The following is a 21,138-nucleotide window of genomic DNA, read 5'->3' as shown; positions in this document are numbered from 1 at the left end:
GGCAATAGCTTCAGAGTTCTCCTCAAGGGGGCTCCCTCTGGTAAGGGGAAAAATCCAACATTAGAAATTATGTTTGGTCCAGACATTTTCAAAAAGGCTTTGATTATTTTTGAGGACAAATGTATGACCATGATCAATAAAACATTACTGGCACACAGGGAAAACATTTGTCTTATACAGGATTGGGATAAATAAATACTCAGGCAATGCCAGGTTATCAGCTAGTATACAGATAAAATCACTGTTATGTCAGCAGTTGTCTTTCTAGTTTTTCCCCCTTTATTGAAATTTTCAATTCATGCATTAATTTGAATTTTGCAACTAACCACTCATGAACCAATCTATTCTTTTATGAAATACTTGGAACTTTTAAAAAAAGTTTACTTTTTACAACTTATCTCTCTTAGTAACAGTAAAAGCAAAGCTCTCCATATATACACACATACATACATACACTGTATATATAATATTATTGGGTTTACAAGAACAAGGCCACCCAAGAAAGAATAACCTTATTATGAAAGTGAAGAGCACCATATAGAAGAAACATAGAAGATACAAACAGTTCTATGATTAAGATAAACAGGAACAAACTGATGCAAAACAAATGGGTATTAAAACAAGATTGCAACAAAGAATTCTTGACAGCAGATATTGCAGAAGATAAACAGTTACCCATCCTACTTCTCCATTTTGTTTGTTACATAATTATAGAAATTAACCAATGACAGCTTTTCTGTTGGATAGATCAGTGGCTGGCTTCCCACTAAATAGGGAAAAAAGTATTTTCTACAATACTGTCTTGGTATGGTTTCTTTTGATTGCTTAACATCTGTCTAGCTGTTCTTAGCTCTGTGTCAGCATGAAGCACGTTTATAGATTTGAATACAGCATATGTGTAAAATACATTTCTGATCAGGTGCATTGTTGATAAATAGGATCTCCATATTGGAACTGAGGAAATCAGTAAATGGCAGGAAGGAGAAATGAACAGCTTTTCCCTTTACTGCTGTCTAGGACAGGTAGTCTTTGACTGACAATTGAACCCAAAAGTTCCCTTGCTAAGCAAGACAGTTGTGAATTTTGCCCCATTTTACAACCTTTCTTGCCATAGTTATTAAGTGAATCACCGCTGTTGTTAAGTTAGAACATGATTGTTCAGTGAATCTGGCTTTCCCATTGACTTCATTTGTCAGAAGGTCGCAAAAGATGATCACATGACCCCAGGACACTGCAACTATCATAAATATGACTCAGTTGTGAAGCATCTGAATTTTAATCACAACGACCATGAGGATACTGCCATGATTGTCAGTGTGAAAAAAGGATTATGTCATTTTTTTCAGTGCCATTGTAACTTTGAACAGTCACTAAATGAATTGTTGTAAGTCGAGGACTACCTGTAGTTATTCAGACTTCGTAGCCCAAGAATAATAGCCCTATGTTAGGTAGTTAGACACTGTTCTTATATTGATTAGAATTCTTTATTGGCGAAGTGTGATTGGACGCACAAGGAAATATTTGTGTGTATTCTTCCTTGGGGGGGCGCGGGGGGAGAGCAACAGAAATCTACTTGAAACAAATTCTTCCCAGGCATTCTTTTGGCAGGACGGTTATGATGGCGGAAGGGAGGGGAATGGTGACCATTAGGTTTGATGCAAACAGACTGATCCTGTTTTCACATGCTAGGAATATTAAGAAAGCTTTTGTCCTAAGGAAATAGGTTAAAATTCTAACCAAAAATCTTTATGAAAGTTAATTTTCTTATTACTGTGAGTCAACACTGATTGAAAGGGCATTCACACACATGCTATATAAGTTTCCATATATATCTTAATAGTCTCTTTATACATATCCTCAGGTTGTGCATGGAAAAGTAACTTCACTCCAGAATCTTTCCTGATCTGTAATATGTCTTTGAAACTTTCTCCAGTACTTTGCATAGATTTTTAAAAGTTTATTTGCAGCAGAATCATAGCACCCTGTGATCTTCTGAAAGCATTTTATCTGTACACTCACTTCTTGTTTAGCAACTATGTTCCATTCCAGTGATCAAGTCGTTAAACAAAATGATCACTAAGTGAACAAATGATTGAGAAATCACTGATTACTATTTTTTCATTCAGATAAAGTTTGGTTGCACAGTAAGTCAGTATTACTGTCCCTGGCATGTGTTGTCAGGAGCACAAAATTTAGTTGTAAATGCATGCGTTAGTCAGAAAATGAATTTTATTACCTTTTTATTTGTGAATAGTTGCTAACCGAGGTCACTAAATGAAGAGTCGGTGCATTTCCTTCTTGCAAAAGAAAATGTTGATACTTGAAGTTGAAATGTTCAACTCATCTTTAAATAATGTTTGATTTTGTTTATCTCTTATGAGATTGACCTGATTCCCCCCCCCCACATCTAAATGATACCACATCTAAATGCTAAACCTTCTAGCCACGAACCTTTTCATTGTTAAACTAGAAAGCAGTACTATTCAAATTATTTCATCCATTTACATTTTGACCTTTTTTTAACCATTTTTATCTTTTGATAGACAGAAAGGTGGCAGAGGTTGTAAAATCCTTATATTTATTATTTGGGAAAGGATACAAAATGAAGCACTTACAATGGCAGAAATTGCAAGACACTGCCTCGAGAGAGTGCCTATTTGTGAAAACCCAGAGGGCTTCAGTGAGAGAAGGTTTGAGACTTTCAGCCTTCCATCCTAGAGGTTCAGCTGTTTTTATTACATGACCGTTAAACTATGTAGGTTATTTATAAGTAATGGCGAACCATTTTGGCACTGAGGAAGAGCTGCCCAGGGGCCATTCGCATGCTGGAAAAGGAATTTCTGGTTTCCGGTGCGCGCAGATCACCAAATTTATTGGTTACTGATGTGCATGCGTGTATGGACGATCAGCTGGCCAGCGTGCATACTCACACCAGAAAATGGAAGACCAGTTCTTTCAGTTTCCAGCACTGCCACACACATGAAGGCCAGCTAATCGTCATGCACACATGCGTGTCAGAAGCCCAGAAGAGGAATGGGCAACACGCATGCCAGGCGATATTGCTCCATGTGCCACTTTGGGGTAAGTTTATAGGTTCGCCATCTTAAAATTATTATGGAATAGTCAAACCAAACATAGGATCCAGTGTTCAATAAGTTATTTAAAACTTGGGGATTATTTTCTAACAATAATAGTAAATTGCCTAAAGCTATCTACATACTTCCTCTTGAAAAACAAAACTATTTATAATTACATGATTTTGCATGGGTTATTATATAAATAAATGTATTTCATATATAGATATGAAAAAGAAAATGTTAAATATTCCCTTTTGCATATCTGTCACATGTTATTTTGCCAATCCAGTTGTATATTGTTTAGAGTCCAGTTATTTAAACCCATTAAACTGGTTGCTTTTCTCCTGAGAACTTGGGTAATAGCATCCCAGAAAAGAAGTACACTGACATGAGAGAAAGATTAAAAAATATATATATTTGGAGAACCCCAAATATTATTAAATTAAATATCTGTGGTAATGATATGTTGCATAATCCATCCTCTGCTTCACTCCTAAAAAATCAAACGTGTACTTCTTTTTTTTAAATGTACAGTTGGATTTTTCTCTCTTCTTTCTTTGCCTTTCTTGCTGTGATGATTCTTGCTATTTCCAGCATTTTTGAAATCAAGATTCTGGAGGCACATTCAAATTGAAAGGGCTTATGTCTATCTTTTTCCATTTAAAGTTGCTGAAAGGGGCGCTAGTTGTGTGTCTCCAATATCCCGGGAGCTTTCATCAGGAACAGTTCTGGCAGCACTTGATTCTGAAATACTTCCTTGACGCCTTAATATTTTCATTATTGTCCTTTTGTATCCTCTGCAAGCAAAGAAATAGATGAAAGGATCCATGCAGCAATTTAAGTTCATCAGGAACACAGTATAATGGAGTGTCTTTTGAAAGATCTTCTGATGGCTGCAGGGAATATTTCCTTGCACGAGCTTCCTAATCATGTGTATAATAATGGCAAGATGGTAGGGAGTAAGACAGATTACAAATACAACGATAATGAAGATAATTATATTAATTGCCTTTTTGTTTGTTCCTGATTTTTCTGCTAGTGGGTTTTGCTTTGCAGTTTGACAGAGTTTGTAACTGATTTTTGAATAACAGATTATTGTAATTCCAAGGGGAACCACATATCCAAGTAAACAGGCACCAAGAAGCATCAGAGGGAGTTTTTCAATCTTTTCAAAGTTTGGATATTCCATGCATGTGATCCTTTTATCTTCTTGATGTGTCATGGGTAGTGTAAGCAACGGAAGAGTTTGGGCAAGTACAAGACACCATACAAAGCAAAAAATGTAGGTGGCACTTTTAACTGTTCTGAATTTGGTTTTTAAAGGATGAACCACAGCTACAAATCTATCGATACTCAAGCATGTCATAAAATTCACAGCTGCATAAATGTTGATATAAAAGAAAAGGGCTGTAATTTTACAGAATACCTCTCCAAATGGCCAGTGAAAACGCATTGCATAGTATGCTATTCTGGTCGGTAAAGCTGTTGTAAAAAGAATGTCTGACACAACAAGATTTGTTGAGTAAATAGTTGTTGAATTGATTTTTCTTCTATTTTTTACAATCACAGCGAGAGCAAGTCCATTTCCAAGTAGAGCAATTATGAAAATAACACTGTAGAAAGTAGGCAATAAAATACTTGCTGAATCTTCATGTTCATATAAATCACAAGGTTCGATTTGCGTTTGATTTGTTACAGAAGATGGAGAGCTTGTTGCCATGGTTAATATGACTCAGTTCAGAAGGCCTAGAAAACGTAACAGAAGAAACAGAAAAATGTTAGGATGAATTCAGATGTTCTGGTTTTTTTTAAAAATAGCTAGCTAAGCATTTTAGAAGTCCGGAAATTAGATAGTATGAAATTGTCTATTCATTTAAAAAACAAAACAAAATTCCATCTTGTTAATATGCAAATGATTTTTGATTGAACCCTATTAGATAATCATAGGTAATTAAAAAAAAATGATAGCAATAGTTTAGAACAAGTGTCAAACTGGCGGTCTGCGGACCAGATGCATTGTAGGCAGGCCACACCCACCTCAGCTCTGCAAAGGGGAAAAAACATGAAACATCACGTGATGGCAATGTGACGCCATGAGTTTGACACCCGTGGTTTAGAAGCTGAAAACAGCTGGGCTGTAGTTTCTTAAATATTAACACATGTGCTCTATTAGGTTCAGCTTAACAAATAAAGATATAAGTTATGAATGGAAAAATATGCTTTCTGGAAGTGAAATATCACAGAATTCTTTCTCCTCACCCTCCCCTAAAAAAATCATCTAAAATCAATTTGGAAATATGTGACACCTACATTGAATTAAATGCAGATAAATAATTGGGAGAAAATGATTGGTAATTAAAAACATTAGGGCAATAATATAAATTATGATTACATACTGAAATTCTGTTTTGTGCTGTCACAAAAATCATGTGGTATTTAGATTTTTTGTTTGTTTTAATGTTAACTTTTCTCCATTGACAGGATTTCAATATTAGAAATATTTGACATGCTTACATGTGTCCAAATTAAAGGTCTCTGCTCTTTATCATATTTAATCAAAAGATACCCTCTTTCTATTATAAAAAATAATTGAGGTGGCCTACAATTTAAAGCACAACAACAAATAAATCTTCTAAAACTAAAAATATCCTTAAAAATAGGTTTCATTGGATTAGTAAACTAAGCAACATCAAGGGAGATTGTTATAGTTATAAAGACCCAATGAGTTTTCAGTCTTTCATGAAGTTGTTTTGTTTTGTTCTATCTAGAGTACAGTTAGCAAACCAAGTTGCTTAACAGTATTACACCATTCTTACAGTAAGAATGTAAGCAGGATATTAGTCCACTTTGTACTGAGTTTACTTTGAACTTACCCATCATAGATATGTATACTGGAATAAGGAACAAGGCCTATTGAAATGAATGGCCGTGCAGGACTTGTATTTAATTATATGTTTTTAAATTAAATATTAGTTTAGGAAAAAGTGAAAAATAAGGACAATAGAGAAAAATAAGAAAGAGGATATATTGCCATAACTATTCCAATTTGGGACCTGTTTAATGTAAAACAGGTTTCAAGTATGATACCGGAGATAACCAGGGTGAGTTTTGCAGCAAGCAAAAGAAAACTATAGATAGGAAAGCACAAAGGCTCCCTGCCACTTTGGCTCCTGTTTGCCTTTATGATTTCTGGGTGGACAGTTCTATGTTAGCTAACAAACTGTGCTGACATGCTATTGCTATGCAACAACATTACTTCTAATATTATAACTACTAATATCCCATATATTAGAATTAACTCTATACTAAAATTTGAGCTGCAATAAATCTTTATGCTCTTTTGAACTTCCTGAATTTCCTGATTTCTCTGGCACTTTTATGCTGCTTTCTCCAAATTTTAGTATAGAGTTAATTCTAATATATGGGATTTTAGTAACATGTCAGCACAGTTTGTTAGCTAACATAGAACTGCCCACCCAGAAATCATAAAGGCAAACAGGAGCAAGAGTGGCAGGGAGCCTCCACGCTTTCCTATCTATATTTTCTTTTGCTTGCTGCTCTTCTTTTCAATTTTTCAATATAAAAATTTATATCAATTTTTCATACACTGCAACTACCATAAAGGTAGTTACTTTTTGTTGGCACTCGGACATTTTTATTTTATGTTTATGGCTTTTAATTATTTATTCTTGCTTTGTTGTATTTTACCCAAGCTCAAAAGGTTAATAAATCAGTTTTATTTAAATTTCAGAAGCAGATCATCCTGTTTGCTTTTCTATGGAAATGGTGGATGAGAAGTACAGGCATCTTGTTTTAAATCTTTGGCCTGTATTACACTTGCGTTTTTAATATTAATAGCTATGGGATAAGAGCTGTGGTGGAGCAGTAGTTAGAATGCAGTATTGCAGGCTAACTCATGGCTCACTCCAGGATTCTGAACACTCAAGGTTGACTCAACCTTCCAATCTTCCGAGGTCGGTAAAATGAGGATTGTTGGGGGCAATATGCTGACCCTGTTAATCGCTTAGGAGATGACTGGTAAAGCACTATGAAGCGGTATATAAGTCTAAGTGCTATTGCTATTCCTATGGGGTACAATTCTGTAACCTAGATGTTAATTAGATCCTTAAACTGACACTTAGTTCTCAAAACTTGTCTATTTTTTTTTTTAGTAAGGAATTTCTTGAAAGATAGATTTGTAGTTTTGTCAGAATAAAATTCCATGAAACTACACCATATGCATTGAAATTAAGTTCTATAAGCGAACACTATTATTTTGGAAATGATAAATGTTAACTTAAAAAGTAAAATATACGTGATATAGTACATTTTAACTGTTTTAGTTTTTTAAAAAACCCATCAGAAAAATTAAAAAAAGAAAAGAAAAATATATTTTATACAGAGGAAGTCAGTAAGACCTTCATTAGTCCTTGATCATGGAGAATAAGAATGATTAAACTTTCCATTATACTGTCAGAAAACAAATTAGGCAGAAGCATTTATATGTAATTGATCCAAAATAGTAATCCTGGGGTTGCACTGGATTTTCAGCATTGTATTTGCAGCATCTTTTGCTGGAAATATCAGTTTGGTAAAGGCATAGCTCTTAATATAAATCCCAAATGCTTGGTATACAGTTCAGGAGTACATTTAAATCTCTAAGCCATATTTTAAACAACACATTATCAGTCTTATGGATATTAAACCAAAATGGACAACGTTAGGATAAGCGTGTATCATTAGTGAATTTGTCCCCTCAACCACTCTGCACTTTCAGCATATTGAGTTTGACCGCTAACTTTTTAAAAACATTCTCTGAGGTGTCCAATAAATCTGAAAGTTGTTTTTTTTAATTGTTATAATATCACAAGAAGCATATTTTATATTCTTTTAAACCCCTACCTATTGAATTTGTTTCAGCTTGTTATTCCACAGTTGTTGCTAGTATCTTACCTTAACTCTACTCATTAATTTTTCACATTTTAAAAAAGCGCTGCTGATACCATGCAAAAGATTTACATACTAATATTGTGAATAATTTTGGAGTTTATATGTTGCTGGTGTATCTGGACCAAATTGTGAAATCAAGATAGACTTTAAGTATACTCCAGGGGCAATTTTCAGCAATCTAATCTCCTCTGACAGGAGAGTTGGGTGAATTAAAGACTTGATTAGCAATAACCTAATCCAAAGAGTGCTTCCTTTTTCATGACTTTTCCCTCAAAATAATATCTACAACTTTCAAACTGGAGTTATCCTAAAAGAGAAATTTGTTAGCTAAATAAGTGTCACCAATATGCCAGCATGTGCTTAAAAAAGTGGAATCAGCTGCCCGTAAACTACTGCCTTTTTAAGATCTTTCAAGTACTTTTGGTCCAATTAACTATCCGGAGAGATACTACAGGAATTCAGTTAGTCCAGCATATAACGAGTCCAAGACCAATGAAATGGCAGTAGACAGCACCCTGTTCATTGAGACATATTTCTGGGCAGAACTTTGACTGTATACAATATTCTTGAGAAAGTAAGATGATTTTTCCAAATGTTTAATGCCATATAAAGATGAAATATAATAAAACATTTTAATGGAGGAAGACTGAACTATATGATATTTTAAGTAATGAAAGGGAATTCCAAAAGTTGCCTTTGATTTTTATAATGTTTATCTTAGAGCAAAGTTAAAACAACATAACACAAATTGTTTCTGTGACTTTTTGCTTTGTCCTGTGATGAATTTTTTAAATAGTTGGATGTAGTTAATCCTTATATTTTTGCTATTCAAATAAAAGCTGATTATAATCCCAGAATAAAAGCCTGCTGCTCATTTGTTTGCTTTGATGATGTTTGATAAATATTCATACTTTACAATAATTAATCTATTTAAAAAAATAATTTTGGCTATACTTACGTTTTGCTACTTCATAAAGTCCTCTGCTTGTGTTCTTTGTGGCGGTACATTTCATATGCAACTGTTTCCCCTTTTGTATATTGTTCTTAAAACTGATTAGGTCACACTCCCCTTTTATACAGATGAGGGCATTTCCTCTCTCTCTCTCTCTGAACCTGAAGTATCTAGTTGTAAAAAAAATTCTGGTTAGCACATCCCAGATAAAATAGTAGCCTTTGTAGACATAAGTAATGCAGAAAGAAGGAGCAGAATAAAGAACAATTTTGCAAAATAAGGTGAAAGTATATAATGTTCAGTGTTCGTTGCTGCTGTTGCAAGCATTGTGAGCTTTCCTCTCCTGTGAGAGAGGCTTTTTTCCAGTTCCAATCTTACAGTGGTAGTATCTCTTGAAAACGAAAGATCAAACTTCCCTGTAATTGAGACATTTGTGTGTTTTGTTTTAATGTACCCTGTCTATTCGCATTTCAAATTTCGCATTTCAGCTGACAGTTTTTCTTAAGATCTTTCTCACTTCCTACTCATTGTCAGGGCGAGGGTAGAGAGTTTTGAGGGTCCCTTCCTATGGACCAGTTGTATTTTTAAACTAAACTGTGCATTTCCCATGTATATGGAATTATATATGAATGACACATATCTCTAGACTAGCCTACAATAATATTGCCAAAGGCTATTGATGGAAAAAATGTTACATTAATGCAGAATAGTTAATTGTATAGTTGGGCAAAGATAAGACACAAATTCAGTGCAGGAAAGAAGTATGCTGCAGCGAGAATGAGCATAAAATGCAGCCACTGCAATATAGTCTAGTTTCCAGGAAAGACAATGGTAAGACACTCCTATAGCAGAAGTTATAAGCTCAATTTGTTTCTTTGCTATATTCTGTAATATTGAAAGGGGAAGATACTTGAATAGTTTTAGCTTTATCATTCAGTAACTATTTTGTTCAATTAAATTTGAGATTTTGTGAGACAAGGACAATAATTCTTTTCTATTGTACTGTTACATCAGGTTTCACTTGTAGTCTTGGATACAAAATAAATAATATTTGTGATTTTGTCAAAGCTTATTCAAATCAAATCAAATCAAATCAACTATTTATTATGGTCCCAGGCCAGAATATGTCTATGTCAAGGCTTAGTGAGACTCCCCAGCAGTGGACTTCAGTTAAACAATAGAGGATAGAAAAGCATTTTACATATTGTGAAACATAAAAAATAACTCTTAGACAACAGTTTCCAATATAATGGATTTATATTTTGGGGGGATGTACAATGGTATGTATATAATTAGGCAGATTGGGCAAAAAGCTGTCTACATATTTTTGTCAGCAGTGTGGTGCTCTTGGCAACACTGCAACTACCAGAGCCCTCGACAACTTGATATTAATTGATATTTTTTAAACATAGGAAATTGAACTGTTCCAATTTCCTGAATGTCCCTGACTCTGACAAAATCCCAGGACTATTTTCAGATGAAAAGGACCGGCTAGTTGTAAGCTAAAGTTTTGTTGCTTGCTAGCCACTGGGCACTAAAAGAAAAGAAATCTAATTAATCTGGAAAAATGTATGAGTAGTCTTGTTTGCCAGGAATAACTGAGTCAAAGAAAGAGGTAGTGTGATATATGAACTGCTACATTTATTAACAAGTTTGAGGGGTTAGTTTTACCCCATAAGAGGTTTATAGATGATGGGACGAAACCTTTGTCAGTCAGTTGTGTTATGCAAATGTGGATAAGAGGGTTAAATCTAATGTTGACAGATAAAATCCTAGATTGACCCACAAAAAGAAGATTGATGCACCAACACTGTTTCTTTTCCATATTGTTTTTCATTCTCCCACTGCCCCATGGATTGGGAAATAAGGGCAGAAGGGAAATGGTAAGCCACCCCAGAGGTGAGTTCCTACCAGTTCGCACCTATTCGGTAGAACCGGTTCGTCAAATCTACCGAACTGGTTAGAAGAGGTTCCACCAGTGGACCCGGAAAGCAGGCCACACCTACAGAAGAGGTTCCAAAATTTTTTGAAACCCACCACTGAGCCACCCCATCTGTATTGGCAGTTGTCTCATCAGGCCACCGTGTTGTTGTTTTTCTAAATTGTCCATCAAAACCAACAGTGGTAAGAAGTGACAGATTTTAATTGCTTCTGTTTGACCAAGCCAACTTTTATTGCACTATATGGTTCCATTTCTCTGGGTTAAGTATGTCATGTAGATACTTCTACTAACTTCTCTAAGCTCTAAATAAGTTCACATTTTCCCAGCCCTTACACCAGTGTATGGGCTCAAGTCAGATGAACAAGTATGCAGGCATAGCTCCGATTAAAGATTTCCCACAAGATCACTTTGACAATAGAAGTATTCCTATAGAGCAGACTTACACAACAAATGGCCCATAGGATGCATATGGCAGCCCAGAGGTTGTCAACCTTGTGAGATAGTCCACTTCCAGAAGTCCTAGCCCTAATGTTATTACAGATGACATTAACAGAATCTTGCAAGTCTGAAAAGCCAAGAAAGTGGGGAGGCCTCCTTTGAGATGTTTGTCATGCCCCTGTTCTATCTGCAGACTCAGATACTGCTTATCTGACTACTGTCTAATCTATGGGTCTTCTCTTATCTTCCAAGGTCATCCCACCTACTATTACACCATTAAAAACAAACAACCCAATTCACTGCCATCAAACATCACACAGGTAGGAAGGATCTGCTAGTTCTTTGCAGTTTCTTCCACCACAAAAGATATGCTGCCAAATACCTTCAGGTCTCATGGATGCTGCTAGCGGCTGCTGCTGCACTGATAGCCTCCAAACAATTGATCAGCAAACCCACTAGTCCTCTGTGACCCACAATTATTTTTAAGATATCAACCTGGCCTTTCCCCATGTATAAGTTTTGTTGGCCTGTGGTGGAAGGATTTGTCCGGAAGAGAATGGTCAGCTACAAAAGATCAAGAAATGTAAGTCTGTGGATATGTGACAAGAAGTGTGACAAATAAGAAGAACTGGCTTCCCGGGGTTTCTTTTCCTCATTTTTGGTAGCAGCTCTCCAGCTTATAATGAAGATGTTGGGAATCATAGATCAACAAGAGACATTAGCCTTTTGTGATGCTGGGGAATGTATTAATGAGAAAGATCTCAGAAATCTGTTTTTTGCTGCACATTTGTGTTTGTGTGAAGCAAGAGAGAAAGGGAGAAAAAAATGAGTTATTTTGATGTTTAAGTAGAATAAGAATGCTGTGGTGTTAAAAAGGCTATCAGAATCAACCATCAATCAGTGGAACTTTCCCCTCATTAAGAGGAAGGGTTGGGGAAAACTGCCTTTTTTTAATCCTGTTGAACATACTTGACATTTAAAACTTATGAAATAGCTGAAACTGTCTATTATGCAGGAACAAAAATAAATTAAAATTATTGCCTTAATTCAAAACTGTACAGAGAAGAGGAAAATATAGGGTTTAAAGGCTTTCTAATGTACTATAGTGGCAAATCATTGTTAGTTCACATATCAAACTAAGCAGAGGTGGGTTCCTACTGGTTTGTCTGAGTAGGTGGTAATTCGGCTGCCCATGCACCTGAAGTGGTTCTCTTGTCAGCGGCGCCATCTTTATTTTTGGTTTTGTGTATGTGAGTACAGGCGTGTGTGCAATTTTTTTTGCGCACCGAATCAACAGTAATGCCGGTAGCAACCCACCCCTGAAACTAAGCCTTAATATATAACTTAGTGGTACTTCCATAATATGCTAACCAAATTGCTTGGGTTTATGCAACCTACTGAACCAAAACTTGACCCAAATTGACTAAATATAAGAGCATCAGGCTAGAGGGAAATTAAAGCCAACATATATACAATGATGTGGTAGGACTTGGATACCATGAGATTTGATATTAGCAGTACTGATTTCTTCTTTATGATTTATTATTTTTGCTGTGAGTCACCCAGGGTTATTGTACATAAGATGGATGGCCATTTTTTAAATAAATAGACAGAACACATTGAGAAAGCATAGTTAAAGCAAATGTGTTGTGCAGATTCAAGTCAATATTTCAGTCAATATGTGCCATAATGTTACATAAATGAATGTGTCTGTAATAAATTTACTGTTCTTCACAGTAATTCATAAATATTTTGATGACACTTCTCTTAAAAGAATGCAGTTTTAACCCCACTCTAAAGATGTACTTTAAAAAAATGGCAAAAGTTGGTTTCTTAATTTAATATAATTAATTTTAGTTTGTTGAATTATGGATGAGCAAGTCTGAATTGTAGCTTTCTGCATCTGTTTGAGAGGATACGTTTAGTATTCTGTCAACCCAATCAGAGTATTTGTAAAAACAGAAACATCCTTGAAAATAGCTGAAAAAAAATTACTTCTTTAAAGGAGCATCTGTGGATTATGTTTGAGTTCAGATGGAGGCTGAGATTTTTGAGATACAGTTGCCTTCAACAGATTTGAAAGATTGAATAATTAAAAGAAAATACCATTTGCACTGATTTTCATTGATTTCTTGCAATATTTACTTGTGTGTCAAAGTACCAGCTCAATATAAATTATCCTTTGTGGAGTCACTGGTGGTCTCTGACTGTGGTACTTTGGTTGATGCTTGCAGACATTTTGTTACCCAACTAGGTAACATCATCAGAACACCCCAAGGACTGCACAGTTCAAGCCTAAACTACCTATTGTATATTCTCTTCTCTTAAAACTATCGCTTGTTTTCAAGTATTCAAATGTATATTTCCTCTCCTGCTTTTATAAAACTGAATACTTTCTGGACTATTTGTATATATAAATCACTCCTACTATTTGTCAAGAGTGATCAAGAAGAATAGATCATGCAGAAGATAAGACAGAGATGTTATTTCTACCAAGTAATTGAGTATCAAGGAAAGGAAGTAGAAACTCATTTTCTAGACTTTACTCATTGATGTAAAGTCAATTATGGCTTATTGGGTGGTTTAAGTAAGAAGAGGCAAAGGGCTCTCTTATACTGGGTGCACTTTTAAAAACTAATTTAACCCCCCCCCCCCAAAAAAAAACCCTTTTGTGATATTTAAAATGTGTCTGGATAAACCTGGATATAATATTTAATACTTTAAAATGTACTGATGCATTTGATTAATCAAAATAGTTAAGGAAGAGAGAGTTAATACTTTCTGTAAGAATTATGTTGATATTCCATTTTTGCATATATTTTGTCTCAACAGCTTGGGGCCTGTATTTGCTCTTTTTGTTCCATTTTATACCTCCATTCCAAGAGTGCAAGTGACACAAATTCTAGGACAATTTTCCATCACAAACAAGACGCTGGTTTATATATTGGGTTTGCAGGTTTGTATGTGTTAATTTGTTTTGCCTTAATTTAGCACTTCTGCACTTTCCATTTGCACCTGCTATTTTCTAGAAACCTCTGGACCAATAACAGTTATTTCCAAATATTTTGTCCTAAAAATTCCAAAACTACTGTACTAAACACTGCAACGTAAATTTGTAGGTGTGCAGTAAATTGATAGTGGTAGCAATAGAAGCTTAGTGATCATATTATAAATATATAAATATATTTTATTTTGTGATAGATTTTGGTTAGACTTTTTGTTGGACTTTGGTTCAAAATTTCCTGTAGAACTCAAACTTCCATCCCAGACTAGTGAATTCATTTACTTATTATTTATTTCCTTATTGATAATGTGTTACCATACACTTTTATTTTTAAAAAAGCAGACTATTTTTCAGAGTATAAGACCTTCCCCCCCCAAAAGAGTGTGGAAATGTTGATGCATCTTATACACAGAATACAGCCATTTTTTGCCTCCCAACCCCCATTTTCTACAAAAATGGAGGGATTTTTGCCTTACCCCAGCCCTGCGGAACCATGCAGAGGGCTGTTGGGGGCTGAGGGAAGGAAAAAACTTGTTTTTCTTACTTACCTCTTTGAAATCTTGATGTGTCTTATATACCGGTGCGTCTTATAGTCCAAAAAATATGGTACTTAAGGGAATATTTTTATGTCGGGGACGTACCTGGTTTGTTAAATACTAGGATCTTACTCTTCGTTTTCTTCCATTTTCAAATAATTCTATAACACTTAGATAATCTGTTTGAGAGATAACTACTTCAATAACAAATTTATGGCTTTTCATTGGTAACCAAGCTTTCAGCTCAGGCTATTAATATGGATTTAGTCTGGATGATACTTTTACACTTCCCTAAATATTCAGACTAAACAAAGAATATGTTTTGCAACTCCTGTTACTTTGATTAAGCATTTCCATCTTACCGCAAAGGCAGAGCAACTCTTGACATTTTTCTAGATATAATCGTAGCTTCATTTTCTGTGCTCTCCAATCTTATCATACCAAGCTGATAGGTGCCGTTAAATAATCACTCTTTCATTCTGGGAGAAATTGAGATCATGCTAAATTGTTATCTCTCTTGCAGAATAATTCAATATCTGACATATGATAAATGTTCAGATTGCTGGTTTTTTTGATAAAACAATGTTCAGATATATAAAATATTATTAACCCTATGTTATGCATTTCAATCTTTTTTTAAAGGAAGATGCATACAATATCGCTTGGATTTTGAGGGTAGAATGAAAAGTGATAAACATCCTTTCCTAATTCTCTTTCTAGTAACCTGAAAAATGCAGTTGACCATTTTTAGTTTGTTACATGCTCATTTTCAGTTCTTTTTGCAGCAATGACAGGAGGAATAAATAATTGTTTCATTGCATGTGGGATAGACAGACAGACATCTCCATTTAGTATTGCTCTATTTGATGTAAGAATCATAATATAAAGTACCATATTTTTCAGAGTATAAGACTCACCGGAGTATAAGACGCACCAAAGTTTTGAAGAGGCAAATTTTTAAAAAAAAGTTTTTGCACTCTGCAAACCTCTCCAAAACGGCCCGTTTTTTTGCAAAAACTGGCCCGGTTTTTTTTTTTTTTTTTGTCAAAAAAGGGCATGCATATCCTTTAGGGCATGCATATCCTTTATGTAGAGTGCTCCTGGGGGCTGGGGGAAGAGCAAAATTAAGCAAAAAACAGCCCGTTTTTTGCTCATTTCTGCCCTCCCCAGCACCAAGGACCACTCTGAAAGCCTCCTATAAGCTATGCACGGCGATTTGGGTGATTTTGGTGAAGCCTCCTACAAGCTATGCATGGCGATTTTGGGGCGGGATTTCAGCAGGCAAAAAATGCTGTACTTAGCGTATAAGATGCACCCAGATTTTCAGCCTCTTTTTTGAGGGAAAAAGGTTTGTTCTCATACTCCGAAAAATACGGTAAGTTAAAATAAGTTTGTGATCAAGGGTATAGTTCTTAGTATTTTTGCTGCCTGATTTGTTTTTAAAAGCTGTTTTTTTCTTAAATATACTGTATAGATGGAAATGAAAAACAAAAGCATTTTTTAACATGTTTACTGTAGAAGTTGGCTTACATAACAGATTCTGGAGAAAATTATTTTATTAAACTGGATTTTACAATAAAAAAAACTTAGCAAACCCCAGCAAATGTTCAGCTCTTTTTGTTCCCCTTTTTCATTCAGCTTTACTCAGCTTTCATTCAGCCTTCATTCAGATTTTTCAATTGCTCTGCTTCCAGAACCAAATTTTGTTCTAAACTCATGACAACATTTAAACAAATATTTGAGCCCCTTTTGTTGCACAAAAACAGAAATGTAATTTATGATATTCTCTCCTTTACTCTATTTGAATTAGTGTTGAAATAATATTAGTGTAAGGACTGTGCAATCTAAATTCCATTTTAAATTACACATTTTTGTTTTATAGCTTTTAACCTCTGGGTCTTACATCTGGATTGTAGCCTTAAGTGGGCTGGTAAGTATAATTATTTTAATTACTACTTTGATGCTTTTCATTAAAGTATAATAAAGCATCTATGGGATGTGTTTTTTTCTTTAATTATTACTTCTCTGTATTTTTTTCTTCTTTCATATTTACATCTTTTGCCAAATTCAGTTTGCTTTACGAATATGCATGAACAATCAGTTTCTTTGAATCTGGAACAGTGTACTAACAATCCTTCCTACAAGGTGCTCCGACCCTCTGGAACGAACTCCCCGTGGAAATTCGAACCCTCACCACCCTCCAGGCCTTCCGCAAAGCCCTTAAAACCTGGCTATTCTGATAGGCCTGGGGCTAAAGAGCTTTTGCCCCCCTCCTCGAATGGTATGGTTGTTGTGTGTTTTAAATTGTGTACTGTTATGTTTGTCTTTTTTATCCCTTGTCTGTACCCCTTTCCCTGACTGAATTGTGAGCTGTCCTGAGTCCCCTTTGGGGAAAAGGGCGGCATAGAAATATAATAAATCCAAATCCAATCCAAATCCAATCACTCATGCCCTGATCACCTCAAGTCTTGACTTCTTCAATGCAATCTACATGCACTGCCCTTGAACCACACTTGAAAGTTTCAAATGGTCCAAGACAAAGTTCTGTGGGCATGATGAGCATACCTTGGTAAACCATTTCCTTTGTGAGCTGTATTGGTTGCCTTTTTGTTTTGGAGTAGAATTCAAGGTACTGTTCATAATCTATAAAGCCCTTCATGGTATAGAGCAGTGATAGCTAACTTTTTTGTTGTCGCATGCCAAAAGCGTGTGCATGCACGCGACAGCACGCTAGTGGTGGGTTTTGGATCTCGTTCCAACCGGTATGGTTGGAACGGGCCCGGTGGTGTCCACATGGACGCGCACAGCACGCGCATGCATCTTAGCATCTTCACGATCTTCCGCAATGCTCCAGCTGCTCAGCGGAGCATTGCACAGGCGCTGTACACACCATGTGCACGCACGGAAGCACTGAAGACTTAAAAGTCAGGTAAGGAGCTCGGGCAGGTGGGTGGGCCCTCCAGAGGACCATACCGGAACGGTATCCGGTGCTCTGGGCAGGCTCCGGTACACCCGTCCCAGGGCATACCTCCTGCAACCTCCCCCGGCAGCACCTTTTGGGCTTAGCAGGTCTCCCTGTAGCCTGTCGGGAGGGAGTGCTGCAACCCCACTACACTCATCCCCATGCATACGTGTGCATTTCCCACATGCCCTCCCCCCCCGTGGATGTGCGGCAGAGACCCGAAAATCAGCTGGTGGGTGGAAGATACGTGCGCATGCACAGTGGAGCTGAGCTGGAGTGATGACTCGCGTGCCCGCAGAGAGGACTCCGTGTGCCACCTGTGGCACATATGCCATAGGTTCACCATTACGGGTATAGTGCCTGGTTACCAGAGACTGCCTGTCTCCCATACTGTCTGCCTAGCTGAGGGGTCCACAACACCTGGGCCACAGCCCACTACTGAGCCGTAGCATATTCAGAATTGATCCACTTGAATGGCTGATCGGAGCATACACGTAGCTCAACCTGTGCAAGTGGCAGGCTGATAGGCAATCACGTATGTACACCCCAACCTGTTGCTTGCACAACTTGAGCTCCATGCCTGTGCACAGACCCGCCACTCATATGATCCAGTTCCCTTCTTCCCCATCCCAGCTGGGCTGCCAAACAGGTTGGGGATTGCTGGCCTAGCCAATTAGTTTAGCAGCATTGGTATGCTCCATCTTTGATTAAACAATGACATCTTTTGGACCCCAAAAGTACACCTTCTCTGTAGCAGCACCTGTGCTCAGGAATGAGGTTCCCCCAAACTCTAGACATCTCTCAACCTACTAATGTTTTGAGGGGTATTGAAGACTTTGCTGTTTGCCCAGGTCCTAAGTAAGCGCTAGTGAAGCCTCCTTTGGATTCCATTGGGTTATTTGCTTTAGCAATAGCAATAGCAGTTAGACTTATATACCGCTTCATAGGGCTTTCAGCCCTCTCTAAGCGGTTTACAGAATCAGCATATTGCCCCCAACAACAATCTGGGTCCTCATTTTACCTACCTCGGAAGGATGGAAGGCTGAGTCAACCCTGAGCCAGTGAGATTTGAACAGCCGAACTGCAGAACTAGCTGTCAGCTGAAGTAGCCTGCAGTGCTGCATTTAACCACTGCGCCACCTCGGCTCTTTGCTTTGTTTTCTTCCTTCATTTCTTTTTTGCACTTTGTCACACTTCCCAACTTCGCCCTTTTTTGTCTTTTGTGCTTTTTCCCCTTGCTTTTAACATTTTTTAAAATCTGAAACTGCCCAGTTTGGCTAGCGTATACATTTAATAAAGTACATAAATAATAAAATAAATGTTCTAAATATTCTGCTGAACCATGGCTGGAAAGTCCCCTTGAATAACTCTAAATTTTGCCATGTTTCTTTGTTGCAATTGTAGCAAATGTTTTTCCTAGCCCCATTGTTATTTTCCCAGATCATATGAATGGATCATTTTTCTGGTCACTGGAAACTTTATCACAAGATCACAGAATATTTTGCTCTTTTTCTGGTGTGTCTAGCTAATTCTTCAGTAAAGTTTTAAGGCAACTTTCCTATCCAAGTGTACAAACTAAAGGGAAGAATACTTAAAATGCAGACTAAAAATAGATTATTGACTATAGAACAATTAGTTTTATAACAGAGGTAATGAAATTAACTAATTTTATTTAAAAATTGAAGAATTTTATAAGGAAGAACTAACAGAAGACACGTGTTCCTCTTGATTAAAATATCTCTCTACAAAGGAAAGTGCCTGTTTAAACACAAACACCCACAGTTTTATTTTGAGCAATATAAAACAATGTTAAGGAAGAGGAAAGTTTTGATTTGTTAATCTGTTTATATAATATTTATAATAGTCATTACTTGTTCAGTATTCTCAGATTATATATATATATATATCCTTTTAAAATCTTTGTTTAAATTTTATTTTACATTTTTAACATTAACAAAGCAATATTTAAATTTAAAGTAAAAAATAGAAACAAAAGAAGAAAAAACAACTCCCAAAACACCATAAAGAAAAACAAAGAACCCAAAATCTTACGTATTGTATTTATTAATACAGGTAGTCTTCAACTTGTAACTAGTTGCTTAAAAGCCTTTTAAAGTTACAACAGACTTAGAAAAAGTTTCTTATGACCCTTGAAGTTATGAATGCCACACCCGACGGGGTCATTTGATTGAATTTCGGGAATTTGGCAACATGTTTGCACTTAAAACTGATTGCCAAGTATTTTGCGAGCATTGAATTGGCATTTCAAATCTTCTCTGCTGGTTTCCTCAGAAAATCCATAGGAGAGAGGGCAGGAAAGTTTGCAAGCTGTTGCCACCTGCCAAAGACCTCCCCTATGTGCATGGGGGTGAGAGACTTCTGCGGTGGGCTGGAGAAATTAAGCTCAGATTCCATGTGCAGAAGGTAATTTCAGCATTGGGCTGGAGAAAAGAAGCTTGGCTATTTGTCATCCGGGCTTTCTTTTTTCTGCCAAGTCCTGGAGTATCTCCGGGCTCCTCTATGTGTAGAAGGGAACTTCTGCAATGGGCTGGAGAAAAAAAGCTTACATCTTGAAGATCAGCCTTTCTCGGCTTCAGGAACACTGTGTTGGCTAGCTTTCTACCCAGAAAAAAAATGCAAATGCAAATGCAAAGTTTCTGAATGGTAGAGTGGGAAACGTCTCTGGCAAATGCAGGAGAAAGGAAGTTCAGACCTCAAAACCCGAGCTTCCATTTTTCCATCTCAATGTAGCAGTTCCCTTCACACATAGAGGAGAGGAGAAGGCCTGTAAAGGACTGGAGAAACAAAACTTGGGCCTTTGGGATTTGAGCTTCTCTTCTTCTGTCTACCTTCTTATAGCAGGCACTCTGTCCATTTAATGACCCATGCAGTCATGCAGTCAACAACCACAGCTGGGATTCAGACTGCACCCATTGAGTGAAGCAGTTCTGTGAGTTTCTTGCATAACAATTGCAATGGCTTTTTACCCAGATTCTTGGTCTAATTGTGGTTGTAAGTTGAGGACTACTTGTAACTATTAGTAAACCAGAACTACTAGTTTACTAATAAATAGACTAATACAACCAATACAAAATATTAACTGTACTAATGGACTATTAGTAAACCAGGACTACTGGTTTACTAATAAATACACTAATTCAACCAATACAAAATATTAACTGTAAAATATCACAGTATCTTTGCCGTAATAACTTATATCGCTGTATCTTTTGATTAGTAGAAAATACTGCCTTTTCCCAAAATGTGGAATTGTGGA

At 36.5% G+C, this 21,138-nt stretch overlaps 2 protein-coding genes across 3 annotated transcripts in view; one reads left to right on the top strand and one right to left on the bottom strand.

Moving 5' to 3' along the window:
• The window catches only part of UBAC2 (UBA domain containing 2), an 89,992-nt gene that overhangs the window by 36,651 nt on the left and 32,203 nt on the right, over positions 1-21,138 (top strand). For both annotated transcript variants that reach the window (XM_087726612.1, XM_014072972.2), the window contains exons 5-6: positions 14,192-14,315; positions 16,782-16,829. In XM_087726612.1, the coding sequence (XP_087582738.1) occupies positions 14,192-14,315; positions 16,782-16,829 (172 nt within the window). The remainder of the gene's footprint in view (positions 1-14,191; positions 14,316-16,781; positions 16,830-21,138) is intronic.
• GPR183 (G protein-coupled receptor 183) lies at positions 1,675-9,056 on the bottom strand. The gene is made up of 2 exons (XM_014072962.2): positions 8,986-9,056; positions 1,675-4,823 (listed from the first exon to the last, which is right to left on the bottom strand). Exon 2 carries the CDS (start codon positions 4,795-4,797, stop codon positions 3,724-3,726), a length of 1,074 nt encoding a protein of 357 aa, XP_013928437.2. The 5' UTR covers positions 4,798-4,823; positions 8,986-9,056; the 3' UTR covers positions 1,675-3,723.

The sequence above is a fragment of the Thamnophis sirtalis genome, unplaced genomic scaffold (assembly GCF_051295495.1).
Source record: "Thamnophis sirtalis isolate CommonGarterSnake01/CBP01778 unplaced genomic scaffold, rThaSir2_p1.2 scaffold_12, whole genome shotgun sequence".
Classification (NCBI taxonomy): Eukaryota; Metazoa; Chordata; class Lepidosauria; order Squamata; family Natricidae; genus Thamnophis; species Thamnophis sirtalis.
Note: the sequence above shows the minus strand (reverse complement) of the source record. Positions and strands in the feature narration are given on the sequence as shown.